The sequence below is a fragment of the Anomalospiza imberbis genome, chromosome 2 (genome assembly GCF_031753505.1).
Source record: "Anomalospiza imberbis isolate Cuckoo-Finch-1a 21T00152 chromosome 2, ASM3175350v1, whole genome shotgun sequence".
NCBI classification, from domain to species: Eukaryota; Metazoa; Chordata; class Aves; order Passeriformes; family Viduidae; genus Anomalospiza; species Anomalospiza imberbis.
In genome coordinates this window covers 15,323,934-15,349,564 of record NC_089682.1, presented here as the reverse complement: position 1 = coordinate 15,349,564, position 25,631 = coordinate 15,323,934, and the positions used below count along the sequence as shown (strand labels likewise).

At 35.7% G+C, this 25,631-nt stretch overlaps 1 protein-coding gene across 5 annotated transcripts in view; it reads right to left on the bottom strand.

The window, feature by feature from the left end:
- Positions 1–25,631, bottom strand: part of RPS6KA3 (ribosomal protein S6 kinase A3) — a 72,328-nt gene that overhangs the window by 22,489 nt on the left and 24,208 nt on the right. For all 5 annotated transcript variants that reach the window (XM_068179901.1, XM_068179902.1, XM_068179903.1 and 2 more), the window contains 8 exons: positions 16,373–16,489; positions 14,155–14,236; positions 10,374–10,454; positions 9,334–9,413; positions 6,754–6,860; positions 4,340–4,377; positions 3,828–3,970; positions 663–733 (listed from right to left, as the gene is read on the bottom strand). In XM_068179901.1, the coding sequence (XP_068036002.1) occupies positions 663–733; positions 3,828–3,970; positions 4,340–4,377; positions 6,754–6,860; positions 9,334–9,413; positions 10,374–10,454; positions 14,155–14,236; positions 16,373–16,489 (719 nt within the window). The remainder of the gene's footprint in view (positions 1–662; positions 734–3,827; positions 3,971–4,339; positions 4,378–6,753; positions 6,861–9,333; positions 9,414–10,373; positions 10,455–14,154; positions 14,237–16,372; positions 16,490–25,631) is intronic.

Genomic DNA, 25,631 nt, shown 5'->3' with positions numbered 1-25,631 from the left:
GGCATTTATGCCATAGGTTGTACTAGTTTAGAGAACATGTGGGGAATTGGCAAGGAAAAAAGCAGACCTTCATTAGCAAAAACAATAACATTAACTGCATGAAGGAAAGCAATTCCCACAACAGAGCTAATGCAAAATCTATGCTGAAAATAGCAAAGGGAAAAATTGGAGCTTAGGCGAGTCATAGAAGAGTACAGAAGGGAGGAGTATTGGGGAGGCAAGTTGTTGGCAGCACCATTAATATACAGAGGTAGGGTGAGGAGCTGGTAAGATAAAGAAGGATGAGGAGTGAAAATACTTTCTCAAAAAAACTCCAAAAACCTAAAACAAAGAAAAAAAAAACAACAAGGAAAAAATGCACATGTTATCAAAAAGGATAAGAAAGTTAAAAAAATATTATGGAAATAAGATGTGAGAAATCATGTGGTTGGAGAAGTTGTTATTACAGATTAAAGAGCTGCTATGAAATCCTTTGTACCTGGTATGGTGGAGGAATAGTGAAGCAAATTAGATAGGCAGCAAAGGGAATTAATAATATGGAATAGGGAGTGAGGATTTACCAGTACCTTTGAAAATGAGGGAGGAGTAGAAATTAGATATTGCAGCCCGGAGGGCATCCCTGTAGAATACCTGATGAGATATATAAATAAGAGTGTACTCACTTGAGAATCATAGTCATGGTTTCTTTTCTGTCTTTCCCTTGGAAAGGTAGAGTACCAGTGAGCATTTCAAACTGTATAGAGTAAAACTTTCATCAATTACATTACCTGGACAAAAACTAATTTTTGACAAAACTACTTAGCATCTTAACCTTCCCAAAATTCATGCATGTTAACAATCAAGTCTGCGCAAAACAATTTCATTGTACAGTTTCAATTGCTAACAACATTGAGCAGCCTTTGCCATTTTTCAAGCTGCAAAATATTTGTCTATATTGGTAACTTGCTTTACATCCAACAACTTAGACTATAATGTTCTGTGTTTAATTTCTACCTAAAAATTTTGTTCTAGGAAGACTTGATCTGTACAACTGTATTTTTAGTTTTAAACAAAGGGGAGGGAGCAGGGAAAAATGTTTTCCTTTCAAAAGTTAGTGATGATTTCTCCTCATGCAGAAGTTTTTAAAAAGGTCAAAATTTTAAAAATTGGCATGTACACAGCCTTCATTGGGAAGGGGAAAAGGTTAGCTGATTGACAAAGACATGCATGATGAAAAGTGGTTACTGTATGCATACAGTGGAAATAAAGCCTGAAGGAACACGGAAGAGCTACACAGTATGTGCATGCACATTCTACAGTGCCTGGCAGTAAGCAACAGACACTGCTAAAATACTGATTTGTTCTGAAAGTGACCGAGTAAAAATAGATAAATATAAAGGCACTCCTGTTGGACTGCAGTATGCTGCAGGGATATCGGATCTAAGTGAGGCAGTGAAAGCAGTCTGGCAGCAGTCATGGCAGCCAGCACTTAGGCAGAAATCGGATTTTTTTGGTTTAAAGACTGCAAAATAATTTAGTTCAATGCAATTTCATGGCATACAGTTAACAACATCAAAATTAAAATAATTATAAAGGAACCCTCTGGACAGCTTATGCAAACTTAACACTGGTATCCTGAACACAAGGTATCCTCTATTCCCCTCTTTTCAGGTATGACCCAAACATTCAGCCTCCTAAACCAAAGATGGAGTGGATAACTTGAATAAATAATGTGAGACTACATTATTTGTAGATCTACAATAAGAGCATGAAGTTGCACTAACAGTATTCTTTAAAACACCATTCTATTGAAATAAAATTTGAATTTCTTACTGCCGTCTCTTCACTATTGGTAGATACTTTATAGTCTAGATAATAATTTCTTACTGATATATTAAAAACATTAAATTTAATAATAATGCCAACACAAAAAAAAAGACTACTTTTAACTTTAACATTTAAGACAATTGCCAGGAAGATGTGAGAGGGATAAGCCAGAACTATAAGTAGAAAAAAAAATTTTCTTTGTGGTTTAGAAAGATCTTCACAAGGTGCACTTAAAAAAATAAAACCTTTTTAGAAAGGTAACTTCAGAGTGCTCCACTTACACTTGCAGGAAATACCGTTTCTTTAACAAGCTCCTAATTTGTCACAAGCACACACACTTGTATTAACAGCTCAACATGTGTACTGTTTGTCACCCCTCCCAAATACTATATTCCAACATTAATAGGCCAATAATAATAGGCTTACAGAATAAGCCAACATTGGCCTTTCCTACTTATGTTTTATTTCAGGAGGAGAGTACCTCAGTACTTCTGAAAACTTTAAATGAATGTTTTTACTTGTATGACATCCCTTAAAACTGTTGCTGTTTTAAAGGACAAACTGGAATATAATTCTTAACAATGGCTTAAGCAAACTTCGTGCCGAGCAGCACAAGAAAAGAAGCCAAATGATTTGTTGTAATATCTATAAAGTCTCCATTTCTATGCTATAACTTTTGTTTACTCTAGTTACTGTGTACTTATACCACACCAACCATAACTTGAATTTTTGATCAGCTCAGAAATTAAGAATGAGTTAAAAGGGGATACTTACAGATTGATTACGAAAATTACAAACTATAAATGCAAGCAACAAGAATATGTCCTAGAGAAAGCTGCACTATATTTCATATACTACTTTACAGAATTTGGTTTTTAAGGTCATATTTCTGTATTCAAAGTAGAAGCCAAAATATTTAACATGCAGTGCACTTAAGACTATGAAAGCCACCCTAGTCACAGCTAACATCTTACAGCAATTTTCAATTATACCATATCCACTTGATAAACACCAAATTATGTTTCCTAGCGTTATAAATTAAAGCTGAAGTTTAATTATGTTTGTGTTATCAACAACAAATATTCTGCAACTACATTGCAATTATCTTTTAATTAACTGTTCTTAATGATAAAATGTGCAGTTGTGAGGAGTGTGTGTGTGCTTTTCTGGAGAGAATTCAGTTATCAGGTGCTACTTTTACATAGTCAGTTTTCAGATCACAACAGCATTCTAATCATCATAAAGCAAAAGGATGACCTATTTTCAGACAAGAGTCCTTGTACTATAAAGCACACACATTAGTTGTACTGTTACAGTTATGTAGCAGAAGCAGTAAGAAATGAATACATTTATACAATTATTTAATTTCTATGTCAAAAATGCACACAAACATTTTAAGTCTTTCAGCATTCCTTAAATACTAAACATGATTATTCTTTTCCATTTCATATTCCATAAACATATTTCCCCTGACCCTGCAACTTTACAGTAATTACCCCTTGCAGAAACACCACAAGCAACTGAGAAACTATATCTCATATCTGGCCAGTGTCATTTAGTTAAATTTGATGTGTGAGAACAACAGTTGAACAGCTGTCATTATTCCACTAACTTGTAATTACACCGTAGACTCCAATTAGAAAGTTACCATCTCCTTTTTCCTCTTAAATGTAAATTCAAATTTAAAATTTGAATATGAATTTGTCCCCTACTTTGGAATAGACAGCATTTTTCTGTATACTTCTGTATTTCTCTTGGTCCCCATAAAAGTCAAACTACCATAGATATATAGTATTTGAATTAAAAGATAATAAAAATATGGCATATTATTGGTGTTGATGGTGTTGGATTCTAGTCCATGTTCTTTTTCAAACTCTGTGGTGTTATTGATTTCACACAATTTAGATTTCCTTTGCAGTTAAAATTCATGTAAAGCTCACCTTAGGGGTTAGGGTTTGATTTGTTTCACCAGCCCTTGCAAATCACAATTTTGCTATTATTTACATTTACCAGAAACCTACCATTAAAACACCAAAAGACCACCAGTCTGCACTCTGTGTATGGCCTCGTCTGTTAACAACTTCTGGTGCCATATATTCCACTGTTCCACAGAAAGAGTAGGCTTTTTTTTCATGATCAATTGACTCCTTACTTAAGCCAAAATCTGAAAGGAAAAAAAATTCCAAATGTAATTAAAAAAAAAAAAGTTCATGCTTAATACTTTTACCATAATATGAAGTGTTATGCTTTTATCATTCGTACAGACAACTGAACACTAATACGGGAATTACAGGATTCTCCTTCCCTCCCCACATGATCATAGGTCCATAATTCATATATACTTGTAAAGCAGGTATCTTATTGAAATGTTTACAGATTTCATTTATTTCAACCTAATTACACTACTTGCTTCCACAGCTAAATTACCCATCAGTTAACATTACTTATTTTATCATACTGGTTTACCAAAAGGAAAATGCAAAGATTTTACTATGAACAGAAATGATCCTAGTATTGCAATTCCTTTATTCACCTGTCAGTTTGATATGTCCTTCCTCATCAAGCAGGATGCTAAAAAACAATAAAAAAATATGAAAAACTAATTAAAATATCTTAAGTATTGTTTCAGACAACATCCTGACAACATTTAGGAATAAACAGAGGATACACAAATACAGGGAGAATTAAACCTGCATGAAAATGAATTATTAGAAGATACATTCAAACGACATTTTATTTTCCTTCTACTCCTTCTTTTTAAAGATTAAGAAACAAATTTACTGGAGTTTTATTCAACGATTTGATTAAATTCAGTATGTAGTAACATATAGTAACAGCTTTGGCCATCTGCAGCACTATTGTAATTGTTAAAAACAGAGGCATAGCTCTATTCTCTTATACCAGGTATGTTTTCATATGTATACGTAACAGGTATTAACAGTATCCAGCCTCTGCCTGGATGTAATTCCATTCACCACCACTCTCTGGGCCTGGTCATCCAATCAGTCTTTTACCCAGTGAAGAGTGCACCCATCCACACCATGGGAAGCCAGTTTCTCCAAAAGAATGCTGTGGGAAATGGTATCAAAGGCATAGAATCACAGAAGATAAGGGGCTAACGTTATGTCTCGAACGCTGAAAGTCATTTGGCTCTGAGGCCAACCACAGATTGTTGGTAACAACAGATAAGGATTGCTAGTAATAAGCAAGGATTGCTGGTAATCATACACTGAGAAAGAACAAGATGTGCCCAGAGAAGAGGCCATGCAGAGACAGGGCAGCACTTTTCCAGGACAAACATCCTTTTCTAATTCCTGCAGATAAGCACAACCAAGTACAGCACAAGTGCAGGAATGGGGTTGAGAAGCAGGCATGGACTGTAGGGGAAGAAAAGACCACCCAATATTCCCAAAGACCCTCAAACCATTTCCAGAAAGGTCTGAAAGAACAGACTGTGCCTAACAACTAATTTGTATGGAAAACAAGAAACTTACCTTCATGGCAGGGAAGCCTATCTATAAAAACATACCCCCACCAAGCCCAACTGATGACCCCCCGGAACCTGGATATCCCATCAATTGGACTGGCACTGTAGCCAAGACTGGCGATCTCTTTTTCTCTCTTTCTCTCTCTTTAATTCACCTTTTCTTTTCTCTCTTCATCTTACCCCTTTATCTAAACCCCACTACATGTGCTTTTATAGTAGGTCAGGGACTAAAATACCAATTTCCATGCCAGGTATATAATTTACTAACAAAACCTTGTGATTTTTTTCAGATCCTCTGACATATGTTGTTCCTTTCAACCTGGAGCATTTACAAATCTTGAGTGGTCCTTTCCCCTTAAGGGCTGGATGTCACAAAAGGCTTTAGTAAAGTCTAGGTAGACAATATCCAGAGCCTTTCCCTCATCCACTAAACAGGTCACTTCATCATAGAAAATTATCAGGTTGGTCAAGCAAGACCTGCCTTGCATAAACCCAGGCTGGCCTGGCTTGAACCCCTGGTTGTCCTGCACACGTTACATGATGGCATCCAAGATGATGACTCCATGACCTTTCCTGCCAATGAGGTCAGGCTGACATGCCTGTAGTTTCCTGGTTTCTCCTTCCAACCCTTCTTATAGTTGGGTGGCACATTCACCAGCTTCCAGTGTCCTGGGACCTCCATGGTTGACCTGGACTTCTGATGAATGATTGAAAGTCGCTTGATGAGTTCTTTGACCAGCTCTCTCAGAACTCTTGGGTGAGTCCTATCCGGTCCCATGGGCTTTTAGGGGTCTAAGTTGCATAGCAGTCTGCTGTCCATTTCCTCCTAGATTATGGAGGTTTCCTTCTTCTCCCAGTCTGTCTTCTAGCTCAGGGGGCTAGACACCTTGACAACAACTAGTCTTTAACAACTCGTCTGTTAAAGACTGAGGCAAGAAAGGCATGAAGTACCTCAGCCTTTTCTTCATCCTTTGTCACTATGTTTCCCCTCACATCCAACAAAAGATGGAGATTCTCCTTGGTCCTCCTTTTGTTGCTGATTTGTACAAATATTTTTTTGTTGTCTTCTGCTTCTGGGATTTCTAACATACTGATATTTCTCTCATCCTGGCTGCTGAAAGGACCTCCATGGCAGACCAAAGGACCTTGGTAGAACACTGTTCCTTAAAGAGTAGCGTGCCATCTGCAGGCTTACCTCTGGCTTTGTCCCCATTCCCCTTCAAACAGAGTTTAAAGTTCCCTCAACAAGCCCCTGTAAGTCCTAAGCTAATATCCCTTTTCCTCTTTGAGCCAGGTGAAAACCAACCTTTTAAATGAAAATAGCTTATAAACCTCCCCCATCTCCCTCTGTTCAATTTATATAGTAAATTACCAAAGTTTAACAGTTGGGAAAAAGTACATAGGAAGAAGTGCTACAGAAATGAAATTAATATACTGCATTTCTCACAGAGGAACCTTACTTTTCTGGTTTTAGGTCCCGGTATATTATTCCAAGACTATGTAGATGGTCTAAAGCAAGTGCTAATTCTGCCAGATAAAATTTAACGTCGTCTTCTGTGAACATCACCTGAAAAATTAACACAGTGTATTTCACATGTGAAATCTGTAAAGGTTACACCAGCACAAACTAAATAACAATAGTGGTGTTTCAGAAGGGCTTCTTACAATACTTGAATTCATTGCAACACAAAACACTAGAAAATTCAAATTTCTTAGTTACACAAAGACTAGGATTTTATAACCCACACTATTTCATACTTGAAATACTTGGACATAATTGAAAAAACTTTTAAAGGCAATATATTCTTCTTTCTGCAAATTGGGATATTATCTGATTTCTGATTGTTCAAGAAAACAGACACATTGTAGTGAAACTGAAATACTTTGGAAGCACTTAAAGAATGTGAGTACCTCTTTGTTGGATGGGACTATTTCATTTACAGACAGCAAATGGACCAAAGAAGTCCAAATACCTGAATTTCATCCATGAAGAAAGAGAGAAGAAAATATATGCATCTTGATTTTGGAAGGACTGCCCATAGGTACTTTGAGAAAGAAGTTACAGCAATGGTAAAAGCCCTAAGGTGCAGCCTGAGATGTATCTGCAGAAAGGCAGATCAAGGAGTAAACTAACAGGAGTTAACAAGGAGTAAAGTGAACAGCCTGCGTAAGAGCACAGGAGGATTCCAGGTAGCAATCCCACTTTTTGGATTAGGAAGATGAACTACTCTCTGTTTATGTTCATTGAAATGAACATATCGTCCCAATATATAAACTGTTGTGATCCCTGACAGAATACATTATAATTCAACTCTTCTAAGACTGTAGAAAAAGATAAAAATAAAAACAGATCCTGCATGATTTGATTCTATTTCAGTTACTACTCAGTTATTTTACTTGCTTTGTTTTTAGAATCTAGGACTAATACCTTAAGATAAAGCATACAGACCCAGAAAAAAGAATGGCAATTCTTTTTTATGCAAAAGCAAAAAAATTTATTTCAGCAAAGCTGAAGATTTTAAACAAGAGTTAAGAATGGAGAATATGTTTTCCCCTCAGTAGTTTCATGAGAGAAAGCAATACTAAAGCTTGTACAAGAGGTTGTTGCTGATGTTACTTCTACAAGAGACAATATTTAGTGCAGACATATTCAAGAAAGGAAATCTCTGTAAGAAACATTTAAAAGCTCAAATAATAAAAGATCCCATGAGGAGGATAATACACCCACACTATGTTATTTAAAATTGTTGCACTCATCTTTCCTAACCTTAAACATCTGCAATGTAGACATCTAGCTCTGAATTAATCACCTTTCCCTTTGTAGTCAACAGGAAAAAAGCAACAACTTTTAGTTCATCTGATCTATTTCAAAATCACATGGTGTGGTATGAGGATGCCATTAATAGCATCCAGCATGCCCATTTCACTCTCCAGTTATGAACTCTGCTTAGATTCAGGTACCTATAATGAATATTTCTCATCTAACCACATTAAATTTTATAGAATGTGAGTGGCTCGGGATGAAAAAAGTCATCAGCAGGAAGCCAATATACTTCTTTTCTGGGAATCAAAAATGAACTATGAACCTTAAGAGTATCTCAGTTTTAGAGCACTAATAACCTATTAGTTACCTGTGGCAAAACAAGTGACAAAGGGCAATTTGAAACAGATGGCATCATCAAAACAAATGTAATAATTTATGTGGTCAGCACAGACGTAAGGGTACATCTATATACAAAGTAAATTCCATTCTACTCTCCTCTTAATAAAAATACAGCTTTGTAGTGGTAACCCAGCTGTCCCAGATACTGCTGAGGCAAAGGAAAACGGAAAGCAGCTACAACTGCAAATCCAGGCTACCAGATACACATTGGATACAATCTCTAGCCTAACAGATATTTGGTGTGAGTTCTTGAACAGGAGTAATGGATAACAAAAACTTAAAAAATATGGTGATATATTAGATGTTAACATTTATTTTAGGAATTATAATCAAATTGAATTGAGGTAATGAAACTCTTTGAAGTTGTTATTTCCTATATCTATACAGACATATTTCCATCATGACAGAGGTAAAACATTCACTTTTTGATAATTACTAAAAGAAGTGGGATATAATTCTCACTTTTTAAATATTCATACATTATGCAACTTTGCATTCATGGATTAAAAAAAGGGAATATCTTATCTGCCCCTGAATTCTGGATATTAAAACCAGCCATAAATTTACTTGATATAAATCCAGGTTTTGAGTCTTATATTTAAACATGGTAGCAACAAGGGAAGATTTTGCCAGGTATAAAAAGCAGCACAGAAGGACTGCTCGTCTAAGACATTTTTCAGAAATAATGTAAACTGGCATCAGACCTTCCATGAAGTGACTGTGCAAATAAACTCAACCAAACGAAAAATGTACCTGGTTAAAAAAAGATCAAAATTTTATTCAATGAAAACTGAATCTAAAATGTAAATTCTCCTAATACAGACAATTTATAGTCAAATTCTATCAACAGACAATTTTTCAAATTTAAAAAGTGTACCTCTTTGGATAAACGTGTAAACAAGTCTCCTCCCCTGAGAAAATCCAAAATAAGATACAGCTTCCCTTCTGTTTGAAAAGCTGAAAAGATCAATTAAAAAAATTAAATATCACCTAACTTTATCCATGATCAGGAAAATAACATACCAAGTAATTCACCCTTATTTTCATTATTAAAATTAATTTCTTTCTCCTTCGTGAGAAAATGTATTGAAATGAATTAGGTAACTGATCCTCTATGATGGACCCAGTAATTCCCATGCTAAATGAAAGTAAAGCAAATCATCAATGAAGTTCCTTAAAAAATAAACTTTACTTAGGTTAGCCAGCATTTTATTTCAGATTTTAAAGTAAGAAGCTAGATTTAAAATGGCAAACTAGTAACTAATGAACCTTTTAAAATCTCTAGGTTAAACTCAGTTTAACAGGGACATTTAGTCTAGTCTGCAAAAGAATGGCAAATAAAATAGTGAAAGGTACATAATTTAAGCCCCTTTAGAAAATGAGAGAGAGATAAGAGGTTTAACGATAGGGAAAAAAAACCCGAAAAGAAAAATATGAGCTGAAAAAACCCCCAACAAACCAGAAAATGCCCTTTTCCCCCGACATGTTAAAAGTACTGATATCCCCCCTCTTACACATAAGTATTGTGCTACAGCTGCTCATACTATTAAAACTAAAAGGCTAATTTCCACCAACCATTGCATACATTTTCTATAGAATAAACAAAGCAACTGAAAGAAATAACTTAAAAAATTTATGTCATACAAAAGATTAGAGGTTCTGGAAAAGAATGGCTAGTTATTTATAGATAACTTCTTTTAATAACACAAAGGGCTACAGAGTCTTAGTACTATAAAGATTTAGCACCACATGAAGTCAGTCATGTGCTTCTTTTGCTTGAGAATTATTACAGAGCAAGTCTGCACAATTGGGACTTAACACCCTAAAGTTCTGCGATTTTCTGAACCACAAAGCAAATATTAAAAGCTATCTTGACAAACACGCTATGCTATAAAAATGAAATTTTCTGCAACTCACCATAATGTAACTTGACAATAAAAGGATGGTTAACTTCTACTAGGATATCACGTTCCATTTTTGTCCGAACCCGATCTCGAACTACAATAGAACATCAGCAAGCAAGATTTAAAAAAAAATTACATTACAACTGAGTATTTCTCATGTTTCCTGATGTACTTCTGATTGGGTAATACTGTAACTTTCTGCAGGTCATTATACTGTACACAGCTGAGTGCTGAGAGAATTTATTCCACATTTCTTCTGATAAATATCTTTATGCATTTTGATTTGCTTCAGTTTGTGCTATTGACAAAACCTAACACTAGGCAAATAAATTTAACAAAAGCACATGAGAAAACACAGCCACCCTTAGTCTGCTCTATACTTAGTAAACATTTCAAACATCACAGCAAAATTGCCACAGCTATGTATAGAAAACATTCTGCTAGTGAAGAGCATAGACTGAAAGTCATAGCAAAACAAACAGCATAATTATAATCATACTATCATAAAGATGTTTATATTGGTTTAACCCATTAAATAACTGATAATAATAAAATATTAAGTCCTTTACAATTTGAAAGGGATTTTTTTTTTCATTTCCTTTCTTATGAACTTAAAATAAAAATGCCATTGATTCAATGTAGTCTATATTTCAGATTATATTTTTGATATTAAGGACATTTACTGAGAGTAAATGTGCATGGAGAGATATATCAGACATTAGAAGCAGTTGGTGCTCAAGCTGACTGTTCTGTCCATCCATGGTGTCCTCTGAACAGGACATATAAGTGCTCCTATGCCACCAGAGATTAAACACAAATGAGCATCACATGCCAGCAACGCAGGAATACAGGCAGGGCAGTCAGCTGAGCACAGCACCTGCTTCAGCTGTTCTCCACGACTCTCCTGCCAGCTCCAGTCAGGGCTTGGTTCCCATCTGAAGCTCTGAATCAGCCAGAACACAGACAGAATTCAGTACTTTACACAGGGGAGAACAATCAAAGTTTGCTTTCAGTGGTCTAAGATGTTGCGTCTTTCTCTTTCCCTCTATTCTACGTTTTGTTACTGCTCCTTTCACCAATGTATCTTCCTGGAGGAAGCACCCCAGAGCAATGAAGTCCCATCCAAAGTTTAAGCTGACAGCATTCCTTGTACAATTAACAAGCCAGAGTTCTCAGATATTAAAATGTAACAAGGAAGAAAAGAAAAAAGAACAAGAAGCAAAATGGTGTTAAGGCATTTATCTATCTTTTCCCAGAAACAGGCACATACAATAATACAGACACTTATGAAGAAGTTATATAGATACATTTTCATGACTGAATACAACTATGAAGTTTCCATCTGTCTGCAGAACACATTCCTAAAAATGGAAGCTTATGAAATACGTGCTCAAATACAGAGCAAACATCACATTTGAATGTTGACCTTTGCATCTAAAGCCATTAAAATGTCACCAGATAGTTGTGCAGTTTAACTGTTTCAGCAGTTCATCCGAATTACAAGATTGAAATTCAGAATATTCTTTCTTTTTTTAGGCAGGTTCAGGTGACAAAAAATTTAAGACTTTCAAGTGCCTGCAGGTATGCAGCAGTTACATGGAAATTATGGACTTAAAACTCCAAGCAAAACAAGTGTAAAGAACTGAGCTCATTTCAGACAATGGCATAACCCATTATTTGACTTGACATCTGATTTCTGTTTGACTGTAATTTCCACATGGATTGTACTTGAAGCACTGATTTTTCTTAATATATTTGATTCCAGATGCTCTAGCAATGTTTTGGCTCTGTTTCTCTCTCCACATCATAAAGGGGCACTGAAAAATAACACCTTCTCTCAGAGTTTATTAATAAACTAGTCTCTGCAGTAAACAAAATTACATGTATATATTCTTGGATTTGCTCTAAACATTAGAAAGTTGGGCTGTGTAGTTATATCAATGTGTTCTGGCTAATACAGCTGCATTTCTATGAAAATATTCTCTCTAATTTTGATTTGTGGATCAGATACACTGCTTTCAAGTGTGGCCTTTTTATCTTTAATTATAAAGCACAAAAATAACTTTATGGAATAGATTTGAAAGACATAATAAAACAGACAAATCAAGTAATATGCTGTATTATTTAAAAATAACAGTATTACATATAAAAAAAGTTAAAATTATGAAAAGCAGAATTAATTCCAGTTAATTTAATATTAAAGTTTCAACAGTAACCTTAATTTGCTTGCAACTCTGCTCTTTCTAAAACATTAATCACAAGCAAGCAGTGCATGAAAAGCATCTGATAATCCAGATACAAAGTGTTGAGAACTGTGGCATCCTCTTGATGTTGTCACCTTTCTGCTCAAGCCTTTCACATCCTTGAATTCTTAGTGCATCAGAGGGTCTCCTTTCCCAATTAAAAGTCATGCTCTCAATTTCAGTATTTATCAGTCTCTCCCATCTGCAGGTAAAACTAGAACCACAGCTTGGACTGTAATTTTTACACGATGCTAAACTGCAATCAAAAGGTGATGAAGAGAAGCCCTTGAACATCTTAAAAAAGCAACTGCCGAGTGACCTTTGACCAGTCCTGAGCTATTAACAGGCTGGGAAATGAAAGCCTGTTGAGGATATTAATGTACCTTAAATGAGTGGAAATCAAATTCAGAAAAAAAGGAAGTAAATAATGAGAATGACACGTGCCACAAAACACAAAGGAATCAAAATATAGGAAACCGTTCAAATACACACTCCTCTGTAATAGTTTAAAGTGTAAGAACTGTGACATCCAGCACTAGATCTTAAGTGAAAAAATGTCAACATTTTAGCAGACGTTCATATACCAATGTTTTTGTTCCCTCCATCATTCTATAAATATTTTACGATAAAAGGATACATTAAAACTGAAATTCAATATAATAATCAATAACATTGCTAAAGCACTACAAGCTGTTGGAGCCATCCCAAAATTATAATTTCATTTCAGTACAATCATGAATTAGAAGAACTTCACATAGACAAAACTATTGAACAATGACATAAAAGAACAAACATACAATCTGGTTGAGGCATTAGTGCCTTAACCAGATAACTTTCATTTTGATCTATGGTAAAAAATACCTTCTTTCTTTTTTTCTTACAGAATTCTCTGAGACAGTATTGAGATTGCTCAGGCTTAGACTTATTTTGCTACTGATAGCATTCAAGATCAAAACCATCCAAGAAACAGATAAATTCATAATTTGTTTTTGCTCAAGTAACTTAGATTATCAACTTAAGATTTTATAAAATACAGTCTACATCAACATCATGTGCCAAGAGTTTGGGGCAACTGTACTGTATAGTCTTTTTTTATGAAACAGACATACGTGCTTAAGAACTTCTAGAATAAAACAGCCGATATAAAGTGCTTTAAAATATCATGACCTAATTATAAACTGAGCAAAAGGCATTAACTGTATCCTTGGTGACACACAGCAAAGGAAAAACTGAAGGATATTAAGTTTCAAATAACAGCTCAGGAGCAAGTCAGGTGGCAGATGTAACACAACCACTCCATTAACCCACCATCACCTAAGGAAAGTGGCATGGGAAGGAGCCTGCTGTCCTCTCTAACTACCAACATGGTATTGTTAATCCTTAATCCTTCCAGGTTTACAAGACAAAGGAGTGTATTCTGCTATTTCCTGTTTCAGAGAAGAAAGCTGTAAAACACAATCTGTAGAACAGCAGCTGTGTAAAGATGAGGTTTTGGGATAAGGTCTGAGTTTTCTTTTTTATTTCTCTTCCCTTGTTCTAAACAATGCTTACCTTTCAAGGTGGCCTTTTTCAATACCTTCATTGCATAAAGCTGTCTAGCATCTGATCCTGAGATTTTTTTGACAAGGAAGACCTGCATTAAAATTAGAAAGAATTCTTAAAAGCAAATAAAAGCAAGTCAGATGAATGCATTTTGCTATGACATTCAAGTAAGTCAGTATGATTTCAATGAAACTCTATTTGACAGTTTTAGATTCTGTAAAGCTGAACCTCCTTTCATATTTTTTCCTTCTAATTCCTTTATTCATAATCTAAAAGGTTCATTCAAAGGATACTCTGCCAAATTAACTGTGGTCTAATTTCAGTGAGTAAAAAAAAAAAATTGGATTATCTCAGAAGTTCCTCCAAATCTGACAAACAAAAAATCAGCTTTTAAAAATTAATCTCTAGTTTTATCTTACTGAAATTCATAGGATGGCACAACAAACGTGCTAATAAAATAATTTTCAGATATGACCATAAATATGTGAACAAAATTTGATTCAGAAATCCATATTAATCAATGTATAAATAAATTTTAAAAATACCCTAGTCTTGCATATACCAATAAAGAACAACCAGCCTCAATTAAAGGGTGATTCATTTCCTTCTTCAGTATCATGGGATTTCTTGACTGGTACTGTTTTTAATAGCCTTAACACAAAATTAATTCCAATAGAGACAAATTTTAGATTTAGGAATGAAAAAAAAAACAAAAAAACAACAAACCAAAAGAAAACCATCAAAACCAAGTGTCACAGGTTTTCTGGCTATGAACATGCATAGACATGTTGCTGTACATGAGGAAGTTAAACATGTTATGTGAAATCAGTTTGATGTCTGGTTTTGTGCCTAATTCTCACTTATATTAACATTCCTTGCATTACCCAGAGACTACCAAATCATCATCAAGAGACCTTGAAAAGCATGCAGATTTACTTTTTTTTAAACTAAATGGGAAACACTGACATCTTCACAAATTATTAGAACAAAATGATTTAAGGATTTTTATTTTTAAAAATATTTTATATTAATGATTTTTGCATAAAGGCTAAGACAACTGAGGACAAGACTGCATTTTTGCAGAAATCTGAGTCAGCTAGACAGTTTGTTATTTTTGCTTTTTAAAAAATCACATTCCCCCTTCTCCCTCCCATTAAAGTACTGAATTTAGTATTATAAATAAAAGTGATTGCTGAAATGATAATTTATTTGCTTACTTTTCCTTGCACTTGAATGATTTACTTCTCATGAGCTGAAGATTTCCAAATAAAAACTTGGACATGATTCTGGATTAAATCAAACCTTTGGAATCAGGTTTCCCAGTGAATTCTTACTAGTAGGAGTACATAATTTTATAGTTTCTAAGCACCTAGATTTCCAAACTGAACTGGAATAATAATGTGACTAACAGTAACTTACTGCCACCAAAAGAGAATTGGACCTATTTTTCTAATTTCCCACCATATCTAAGGTGATTTTTTTACATGCTAGAGATTAACATCATATTAAGAACTGCAATTAAGTTTGAAAATGGATGTAGACTCTCCCATCCTGCCTTACATATTTCATTCAGTCTCGATGATCTGTCTTGCTATGTGAACCTAATGTTTTGCTTTCAAATTGGATTTGGACAACCAGAAGTATAAAAAATTATGCCTAGTGAGGACTCAGTACTCATGAAATGCTAGAAACATTGAGTCTTTAACAGATGTTCAGATAAATATCAAGGTACATTGCACCTTAACCAAATTACAGCAGATAATGAACATGACTGGGGTGTATCACATTTACTTCAGTAGCTATTATTGCCTAAAATTTGTTCATTACAATTGCAACATGCTATAAAAATCAGCTTCTGTACTGATGATGTCTTACAATTAGCAAGCAACAAGGAATACTTATCAAAAAACATTTCAACCCTCATCCTCTCAAACAGAGAAGTTAGAGAAGAATGACATTCCATTTTAACAGTAAATATCCTACTATTTCATACAAAGACATTTTTTCTACTGAACTTTGAAATCCACATATCATGCTAACATGAAAAAAAATTACTGCTTTAAAAAGATCTGCCACAATTACAGTGCCTAGTTAGCACTAATTTCAAAAGCAGTTTTCACTTGCAACATTGCCTTAATGCAAAACTGTGACTGTTCTACATATTTCACAACCAATATTCAATTCTATATTCCTGAATAATTGGCTCCACAGGAGTTCAGTTACCAACCTTTCCAAAAGATCCTTGTCCCAATACTTTCAGAAGTTCAAACTGTGAAGGGTCTGCTTTCTCATGTCCTTCCTTTACATGGTGAGTTATTGCAATTTCTTTGATACTTCCTTCTTCCTGGCAGAGGAAAACAGAGAAATAAATTTAGATTAATGGTTTACAAATATTTACAAATCCACAATATGTTGAAAAATACCAGTGTCACTGAACCCAATGAACTAGATGATGCCAAATATAGGCAAAAAACCACTTAGCAATGTTATTTGCATAATTAAGACAGACAGCACTAGTTCAGTAACAAAGTAGCTTAAACTTTAAGAGATGTACCGGGATCCAGACAATAAAAGAGTTGACAGAAGTCAGCAATCCCCAAGCTTTTTCTCTTAGTCCCATATTTTGGGTTCATATTTCTGTTCCAGATTCACAACCAATTAATGGAAACCAATCTTCTTAAGAATTTAGTAATCTTAAAGCACACCTAGAATGTATCAGATGGCCCAGATGTCTTTGGAAAACCCTCCTTTTTAACACTTGAATGAGGACCACCACGCTGCAGCAATGCCAAAGCTCACCTTTTAAGACAGTGTGAGACTCAAGACACTTCCACACAAAGCAACACTCTCCACCTCCACTTCAACAGCAGGCTTCACCTGCCACTGACAAAATTCTGTTGAAGAAGGTATTCTGCTTTTCTTCTCAAGAAGAGTCTATCCTATGAAAGCTGCCCAGTCTTCATCCTTTCCCCTTTTGTGAGAAGCTGGTCACCAGAAAGCTCTAAGCAGCAGTGAATCCTATCTTCTCTGCACTTAATTCAGTGTTTTCTGCACTGAATTTGAGAATCCCCTGAAAACTGACATTCCTTGCCACACAAGGAAGGAATTTCAGAAGTTATCATCAAGTAATTAAAAACCTGCATTCTTGTTAATGTCATCTGAAGATCTATCTAGGCATTACATGCAATCCAAGCTACTGTAAGTTAACACACAACTGACTGTTAGTTAACATACAGAAAGCAATATACTATCTACAGTTTTAACTTCTTGTTCATTCTCTTTCTATTTCTTCTATGGGTTATAGTGAATAAAACAAATCTGAGAATACTCTTCATCTATTTATTGAGGAACTCTTGGACCCATTTCATAGAATTGCAGACGGGTTGACATTGAAAGGGACCTCTGGAGATCATCCTGTCTAACCCTATACCCTCTGCTCAAGCAGGGCCACCCAGAGCCAGCTGCTCAGGACCTGAATATCTCCATGGATGGTGACAACCTCCCTGGGCAGCCTGTGCCAGGGCTCAGCCAGCCTGATGGTAAAAAAGTGTCTCCTGATGTTCGGACAGAAACTCCTTTTTGTCCATTGCCTCTGGTCCTGCCACTGGGCAGATCTTTAAAAAAGCTCTTTGCACCCTCCCTTCATGCTGTCAAACATCATTTCACTATTGTGAATCCATACTGAATAACCCCAGCTACCCTTTTGTCCTCCATGTATACAGGAATGCTTAGTTTCTCCATTATTTCCCTGAGGATTAAGGCCTGGCTGACCAATCTGTAGTTCCCTGGATCCTCCTTCCTGTCCTTTTTGAAGACAGGAGTTGACATTTGCTTTCCTTCAGTCCTCAGTCACCTCTCCTGGTCATCGTGGTAATAAGAAAATAATTAACAGTGGCCTCACAGTGACAGCTGCCAGGTCCCTCAGTACTCGTGCTGCACCAGGGCCCACAGATTTAGATACACCCTGTTTACTTAAGTATTCTCCCCAGTGGCAGGACCTGAGGGAATGGCCTGAAGTTGTGTCAGAGAAGGTTTAGGTTGAATATTAGGAAAAGGTTCTTCATCCAGAGGGTGGCTGGGCACTGGAACAGGCTCCCCAGGGAAGTGGTCACAGCACCAAGCCTGACAGAGTTCAAGAAGCATGTGGACAATGCTCTGGGGCACATGGTGTGATGCCTGCTGGGTGCTATGCAAGACCAGGAGCTGGACCTCAATGATCTTGATGAATCCCTTCCACCTCAGGATGTTCTATGATTTTCCTCTAAGACTATGTCTTCCTTGCTCCAGTCTTTCCCTTCATCTATATGCACCAAAATGTGCACTAATTAGTTATAGTGGTAGGTTAGGAGAGGCCAAGTTCTAAAACTGTGTTTCTGAAGTGCTAATTCGTAAGCTGTTCAAGCATTCTGCAAAATTTATGTGCTGAATTAGTGCTGAAAGTACCATTTTGCATCTGATAATTTCAGTAATCTATATAAATGCAAAGCAACTGTCCACCTAGGTCAGCATATTCCAACACATGCTTCTCCCAGACGGACAATTCTTCTTCAAAAGATTCTTTTTTTCAAAAGATTACGAAGTTGAAAACGAGCTGCACCTAAGAAAGCCTGAATGTGTGTAAGAGTCTGTATATATTAAAAAACTCCAGCATGTGATTTGGAATAATGCACAGAACATGCTGGCAACTTTTAAAATCAGAGAGTGTAAAAAGATATTTCAATGTGAAGAATATAGTTTTAAGAAAAGTTTTAGAAGATCCAAAACAAATCTAAGATGTCCTCTACGTTTAGGTGGCTGTTTCCATTTTAAGACAGCCAAAAATCTTATATGTGTGTGCACATAGGCATGCTGAATACTCCATCTAATACCCTGAATTTCTCTGTCTTTTCAGAAGAAAATGCTACCAGCATTGACTACCAGCTGAATCTTTATAGAGTCGGAGAAATATTGTTTCCTTTTACTTGTCAAAGGAATAAACTGCTGGTGGACATTTTTGGTATTATATTTTAAATTATTATGTGATCAGTTGGATTACAGACTACTTAAACCACCAATTGAATCTTAGAGAACCCCAAGGGAGGAAAAGAATAGCTCAGCAAAACAGACTGCCAAGCACACATTACTTCAGATACTTTGATCCATTTCTGCTTAATGGTTTTATCTATTTGCTCCCTGGCAATCTTGGGAAAGTCAAAACACGTGAAGCACAACATTCTCAAATCTCTTTTATCTACTGCCTTCAAGGACACAAAGCAATCAGGTGGACATAAGAACATGGAACTATTGGAATAAGTCCAGAGGAGGGCCATGAAGTTGATAGGATGACTGGAGCATCTCCCTGTGAAGACAGGCTGAGAAAGATGGGGCTGTTCAGCCTACGAGAGAGAAGTTTGCATGGAGACCGCATAGCAAAATTCCACTATTTGGAGGGGACTACAGGGAAGCCAGAGGGGGATCCTTCCTCAAGAACTGTAGTGATAGGACAGGGAGTAATGGGTACAAACTGAAAAATAAGAAATTTAGGTTAGGTATTAGGAGGAAATCCTTTACTGTGAGGATGGTGAGATTCTGGAACAGGTTGCCCAGGGAGGCTGTAGATGCCCCAACCCTGGCACAGTGTTGAAAGCCAGGCTGGATAAGGCCTTGAGCAACCTGATCTAATGGAAGGGGTCCCTGCCCAGGGCACATGGGTTAGAATTAGGTGACCTTCATGGTCCCTTCCAACCCAAACCTTTCTATGATTCTAAATTGCTTTAAAAGAACTACAAAACTCAACAAGAACAAGAAAAGAAAATATATTAACTTGCTCTCTCTACACAAACAAAAATTATTATTTTTGAATGCTATGCAATTATTATACAACCAACTTTCCAGTGGTTATTTTGAGCATCCTCTAAAAAACAACACAAACCCCAAACCACCACTTCACATTCCTGATACCAAGAGAATATTCCCAGACTTTTCTCAGGGCTTGGTTACTCTTCAGTCCATAAAAGGCAGACCTAATAGAACTCTGGTTTAAACGAAAAGGAACTCTAATGATATCCAACTTTAATTTGTCAGTAACTCTCGTTTGTAAGCAAGACTTATGATGAGTGGTTGCCTACAAATTTGCAGTTTCCTTTTCTGACAACTGCTGAATGTTTGTTATTTTAACCTAAACAGTGTTCTGCAAATGCAGTTAAAAATACAAAAGCTAAGCCTTTTACAGAAACACAAATTATATGCAGAGGTAATCAAGCCCCACTATCTACCTGAATTAAAATACAAGTCTTATACAGTGTAGAAAGAAATCTCTATTCTCAACCAACTGCACTAATTACATCAGATGATAGATGTCATCTTCCAGTAAACTGCAAGAGAAGCCAGCCATTCCATCTGGTACTGAATTGTTTGATCATTTCTTGGTACTTGGCAAAACCATTTGTCCCATGTGATGAAATGAAAATAAATGAGATGCTGGAATACTTGGGCACTCTGCTCCTTTCTTCAATTTCTTGATAACTTTCCTTGATAATGCAACTATAGACAGTCAACTCACCAGTTGCAATGGTGGGGGTCTTCCTTCCAGTTACAGCTACACCCTAGTGCCTACATTTTATTTATGTTATTTATAAGCCTGGAAAGCTCCCCTTTCTCAAGCGTTATACTGCAGCAGGGAATAAAAGTCTCAAGACATGATTTCCTCTTCTTGGCACACAGTTCTCTCAAGGACTTCTTCACACTATAAAGTTACACTACCTCAGAAACCCCCAAAACAACCATGTGAGTCAACTTTTAAGTGGTTGCTACTGGCTTCCACTACAGTGAAACTAAATACGGAATACAAGGAAACAAATAGAAGGTTAACACTACTGAGTTTTCTTAACAATTGTAATAGTGTTAAATCAACACTAGCCTAGAAAGGAAGTGAGTGACAAACAAGTTTAAGTATGAATTTAAAATACCATATTCCAGAAAAATTTCCTGTAGTGATCTAGTCTGCAACTCAGAACAATTCTGGGCAGTATCTCCATATAAGTAAGCTTATACTAACAAACCTCACAATATATGTCGGTGCACAAGAACACACACATACATATAGGAAAGAACACCAAATGGACTGTATGGCACAGACAAATAAAATCTGAATTAAAAACTTCATAGAAAAAAAAAAAAGGGGGGGGATTCTACAACATCAAGGGCAACTCATTTTTATCTTAAGTAATCAGCTGCAAATTGGAATAGGAAAAATTCTTGCCAGTAAAAAAAGAAAAGGACAGACACCTTCTAGGGAAGCAGTGAAAAACTATTCAATCATTATCAGGCTATAAAAATAATAGCCTAATCATGTTGCTGGAAAAAGAAAAACAACAATATTTTAGGTACTTAATGAACATTAAACACTCATCTTGCTTCTCGTAATTGAAATTTACCTTCACTTTTTAATTCAAAAGTAAATTAACTCTCCTCCAACATAAAATATTTGTATTTGTTTGAGATCTTATTACAGGAACAACTAACAGATAATGTTTTAAAAGAAAACCAGACTTCAAACCCTAAAGGAAGTAGAAACAGAGTCTTACTAGATACATATTTCTCAGTAGTAATGAAAAAGCTCAGAAAAGCAAGAGAAAAACATGAGTTTATCTATACATAGACTCTTCTAAAATATACCCTTCAGAATTCTGAACTTTCAATAGAAGACCTGAAAACTGCTCTGTGTAAAGAAGTGACCCATGCAGAGCTGGATGGCCTAAGCTCATCAGTGCAGAACAAGCTGTATGTTATCTGCAGACCTTTTTCTGAGCAGTATGTTCTAGAGACAGCTGAAAAGCTGGTCTAGGACTACTAAACTGGGCTCTGAACTGGTATTTAGGAGAACTACCAGTAAAATCCACAATACCATTGCGACGCTCAGTAGTGTTTAAATAGTAAGCATTCAAAACATGGGAGCATTCTTAGTCTATAAATTTTATGTAAAAAGGACAGAGAAACAATCAATTAAAGATTAAAATAATTAAAAAAATATATAAGTGTATGCTGCAGTATTGGCAAAATAATTCACAAGGAAATACTCCAAATCATCTAATTAGTCAGCACAGGATCAGATCTGTGCTCTTTCTTGTAGCAGGAGGAAGAAAGCCATTCAGAATAAGGAATATTAGCACACCCAAACACCATAGGAGTCTCACTGCACCTAAAATTCTCAGTCTCAACTTCCCGAAAAAAATGCATAAGCAAAGTGTGAACACACATGATGACAAGTGCTTGGCAAAGAAATTTCAAAATACCGGCACAGAAATAGGAAATTCAGCAAGAAATTACTTTTAAAGAGGTGTAAGAACTAGATGTGAATTAACTTAAACAGAACATCAAAGAATAAACTGCTATGGAATGCATACTTAGGAAAGGTATTTCTGGAAGACAGATTTCTCCTTTTCTAGATACTCAAAATTACAGGAATATGAGTAGAAACATTTTAAACACTTAAATCTTTATGACAATATATTCTAGGTAACAGTTATTAAAAGAATAATTAGTTCATCAGCTTCACAATGAGTGACAAAGACTCGAGTATACACTTTTCAATATACTGAAAATATAAATTAAAATTATGATATGCATATATTACTCCAAAGGAAAAAAGCAGCAGCTACCTAAAAAATGTAAAATTTTAGTGCAAAAATAATAATGGACTGGTGTATTTATATTGCTTCTACACACAGATGACATTTAAGGAGTGTAAAGTCATGAAGTGACATAGAATTGGAAAGGTAAAGAAAAAAAAAAGTACAGGGAAACATTTACAGCTTAAGACATTCAAACATTAAAGTCAATAGCATGTGACTCTAAAAGTAAACTGGACCCGTCCTGAACAGAAAGACTGACTGCATAGTCTCTGCTGCCTGCTTCAGTGAAATTAAACTAAATAGAAAGTTGACCAAAATAAGATACCCAAGACCTAAGATTCCTAATAAAGATAGACATGCACAACAAGATTAAGGGTTGGAAGGGTCCAGGAAGATTTTATTTGACTATGTAAGTGTGAGATTTTAAAAAAAATAAATGAAAAAAATCTTCCTGACTAACTATGCAAAGAACAACAAAAAAACCTGGCAGTTTTAATTTTTTTCATCATACCAAGAGCAAAGATAGGTATGTGCAGTACACGCCACAAGTAACTATTGATTAAGGCTTTTTGAAAAAACATTATTTTTAACATGTTGAAACACTTCAAAAGGATTAACATTACTTTTTGGATTATTCTGAGGCCCATTATTGTGGAAAATGGATATTCTTATCTGATGACAAAAAAGCAGTAACAGCAGCTAAAGGCTGAACAAAATAAATGACTCCTTCACCATACCCGAGTTCCACCTGGAACAAATTCAGGAACAGATTTCTGAGAAAGTTCTCTTTAAAGAAGGTTGATTTAGAAAATCCCTGAAGTCATTATTGCGTGAGACATGTGATGAATAACTATCCTATCTTCAGTCCTTTGCATCAGGAAGGGGATATTGAAGATAATGCACAACATCCGCATGCTGCAACAAGAAGAGACCCACAAGAACTGAGTGCAAAACAAGGCTGGCTGCATGCTCACTTTCCCACGAAATGAGCATTGCCCAGATGAAGGTGAAAATCTCCTCAGAAGTGCAGTAAATTTCAGCTGGCAGATGACTAAATACTGACCAAAAAGCTTCCCCTCTGCACACTCGTTGGCTATACAAAATATAGCAAGAAATACAGCACCAAACCTGATTCTATGCATCAGAATAAAAGGTTTCATGGTTGAAAAAAGTATCAGCCACATACCAATCCCTTCTGCATCTAACAGAGATGGAAGTTATGAAATAGAGGACATCAGAAAGGAACAAGGACAAACCATTAACCTCACACTCATTTTAAATAAAACCTCTGAATTTTACAACACAATTTCTGGACAGAAAGAAACCCCTGTCATATCTTTGCTTTTAGAAGTGAGAAAAAATTTGACTATCAGCAGGACTTTTAAATGAATTGCCATTTTCCAATAACAAGCACACATCACTAGGAGAGATGTGCTATACATACTCAAGTTCACAAAAACCCAGTGGGAGTGAAATCTGACACATGCAAAAAAATCCTTGGATGGGTCCAGTAATCATAAAAGTTCTTCCCAGACATCAAACATTCTTGACATGCTGACCAAAATCTGTAAAAATGAGGTTAAGACTTTGACTTAAGGTAAACATCAGGTAAGAAGATTATCAAGTTTTAATCTCAATAAATAATTAAAACCTTTATAATTGCTAAGACATCTTAAGCAACTGCAGGAGAAATTAATTTAAATACTGATAATCCTGGTTCCAGCATTACCCAGGTTTCACATTTACTTGTTAATTGTGTACTGTCTTAACAGAATGAAGAAGTTACAAAACAGAACCATCTTGGATATACAGTTACTTACAGACATAAGTCTTAGTTATGACTTAATTTGCTCCTTAAGAACTTTTTCAGATTTTTCACTATAAAGTGATTTTCTACCTCATGTTCTTGTAAAGTCTTCCCCGAATTTTTTACTTTTACTACTTGATTGTTCATATTATTATGGAAGCCTCTGCACCACTGATTTATACTGAACATAGAGCAATAACCCCGACGCTTCCAGCCACAATCCTCCTGCCTCTTCCTGCAGTGACCACAGCTGCTGAGGGACCAGCCACAGGGCTGTGTTTAGTTGGTACTGAGAGTCCTTCCAAGAGTCACTGCCTGACAAAGCCAAGTCACTCCCCCAAACTGTGCCAGATTTTTTGTCTTAATACACCATTTAGCACTTAACTGTGCCAATATTGTGACTTTAATATTTCTTTTAAACAGACCCTATTAATACATTAAAAAATGTTGGTGAGATCCCATTAGAAACTCTTTAGGGAACTATTTAATGACTATATTCCGTTTAAAATCACATACTACAGTATTTTTTGTATCTATTTTATATGGGGATAATTTACACGTCAGAAACAGCCAGAATCACCATTAGGAAAGATCACAGTTCTGGAACTTCAACTTCTATAGTCAGGAATCAGAATAAGAGAAAAAAAATCCTTTTTGATAGCTTTGATCATAACAATTAAGTCAAAACCATATTGCTCATGTTGGTGAACACCTCCCTCAAACATCAGCCATTTTTCAAGGTAAGACCTAAATCAGTGTATCAGTCCTAAAATCAGGGTATGCTGTTAACCATACAATTAAAAAAAAAAAAAAAAAAATTCCAAATGTGCAGCTGCAAAGATACTGCTTTTATCATTTTCACTTGTTAGTACTGATTATGTAACAACATAGATTTTTCCATTTTCATTATGGAAGTAGCCGCTTTGTTTTCATGTTTTCAGCCCTCTCAATCTCTTTTCCCAAATGTTTTGCTTCCTTTAGACAAATGCACTTTCCTGAAGCACGTGTACATTCAGTACAAGCAAAGATAATACTGAAAACGGAAGAATGGATTCCCCAGCAATTTA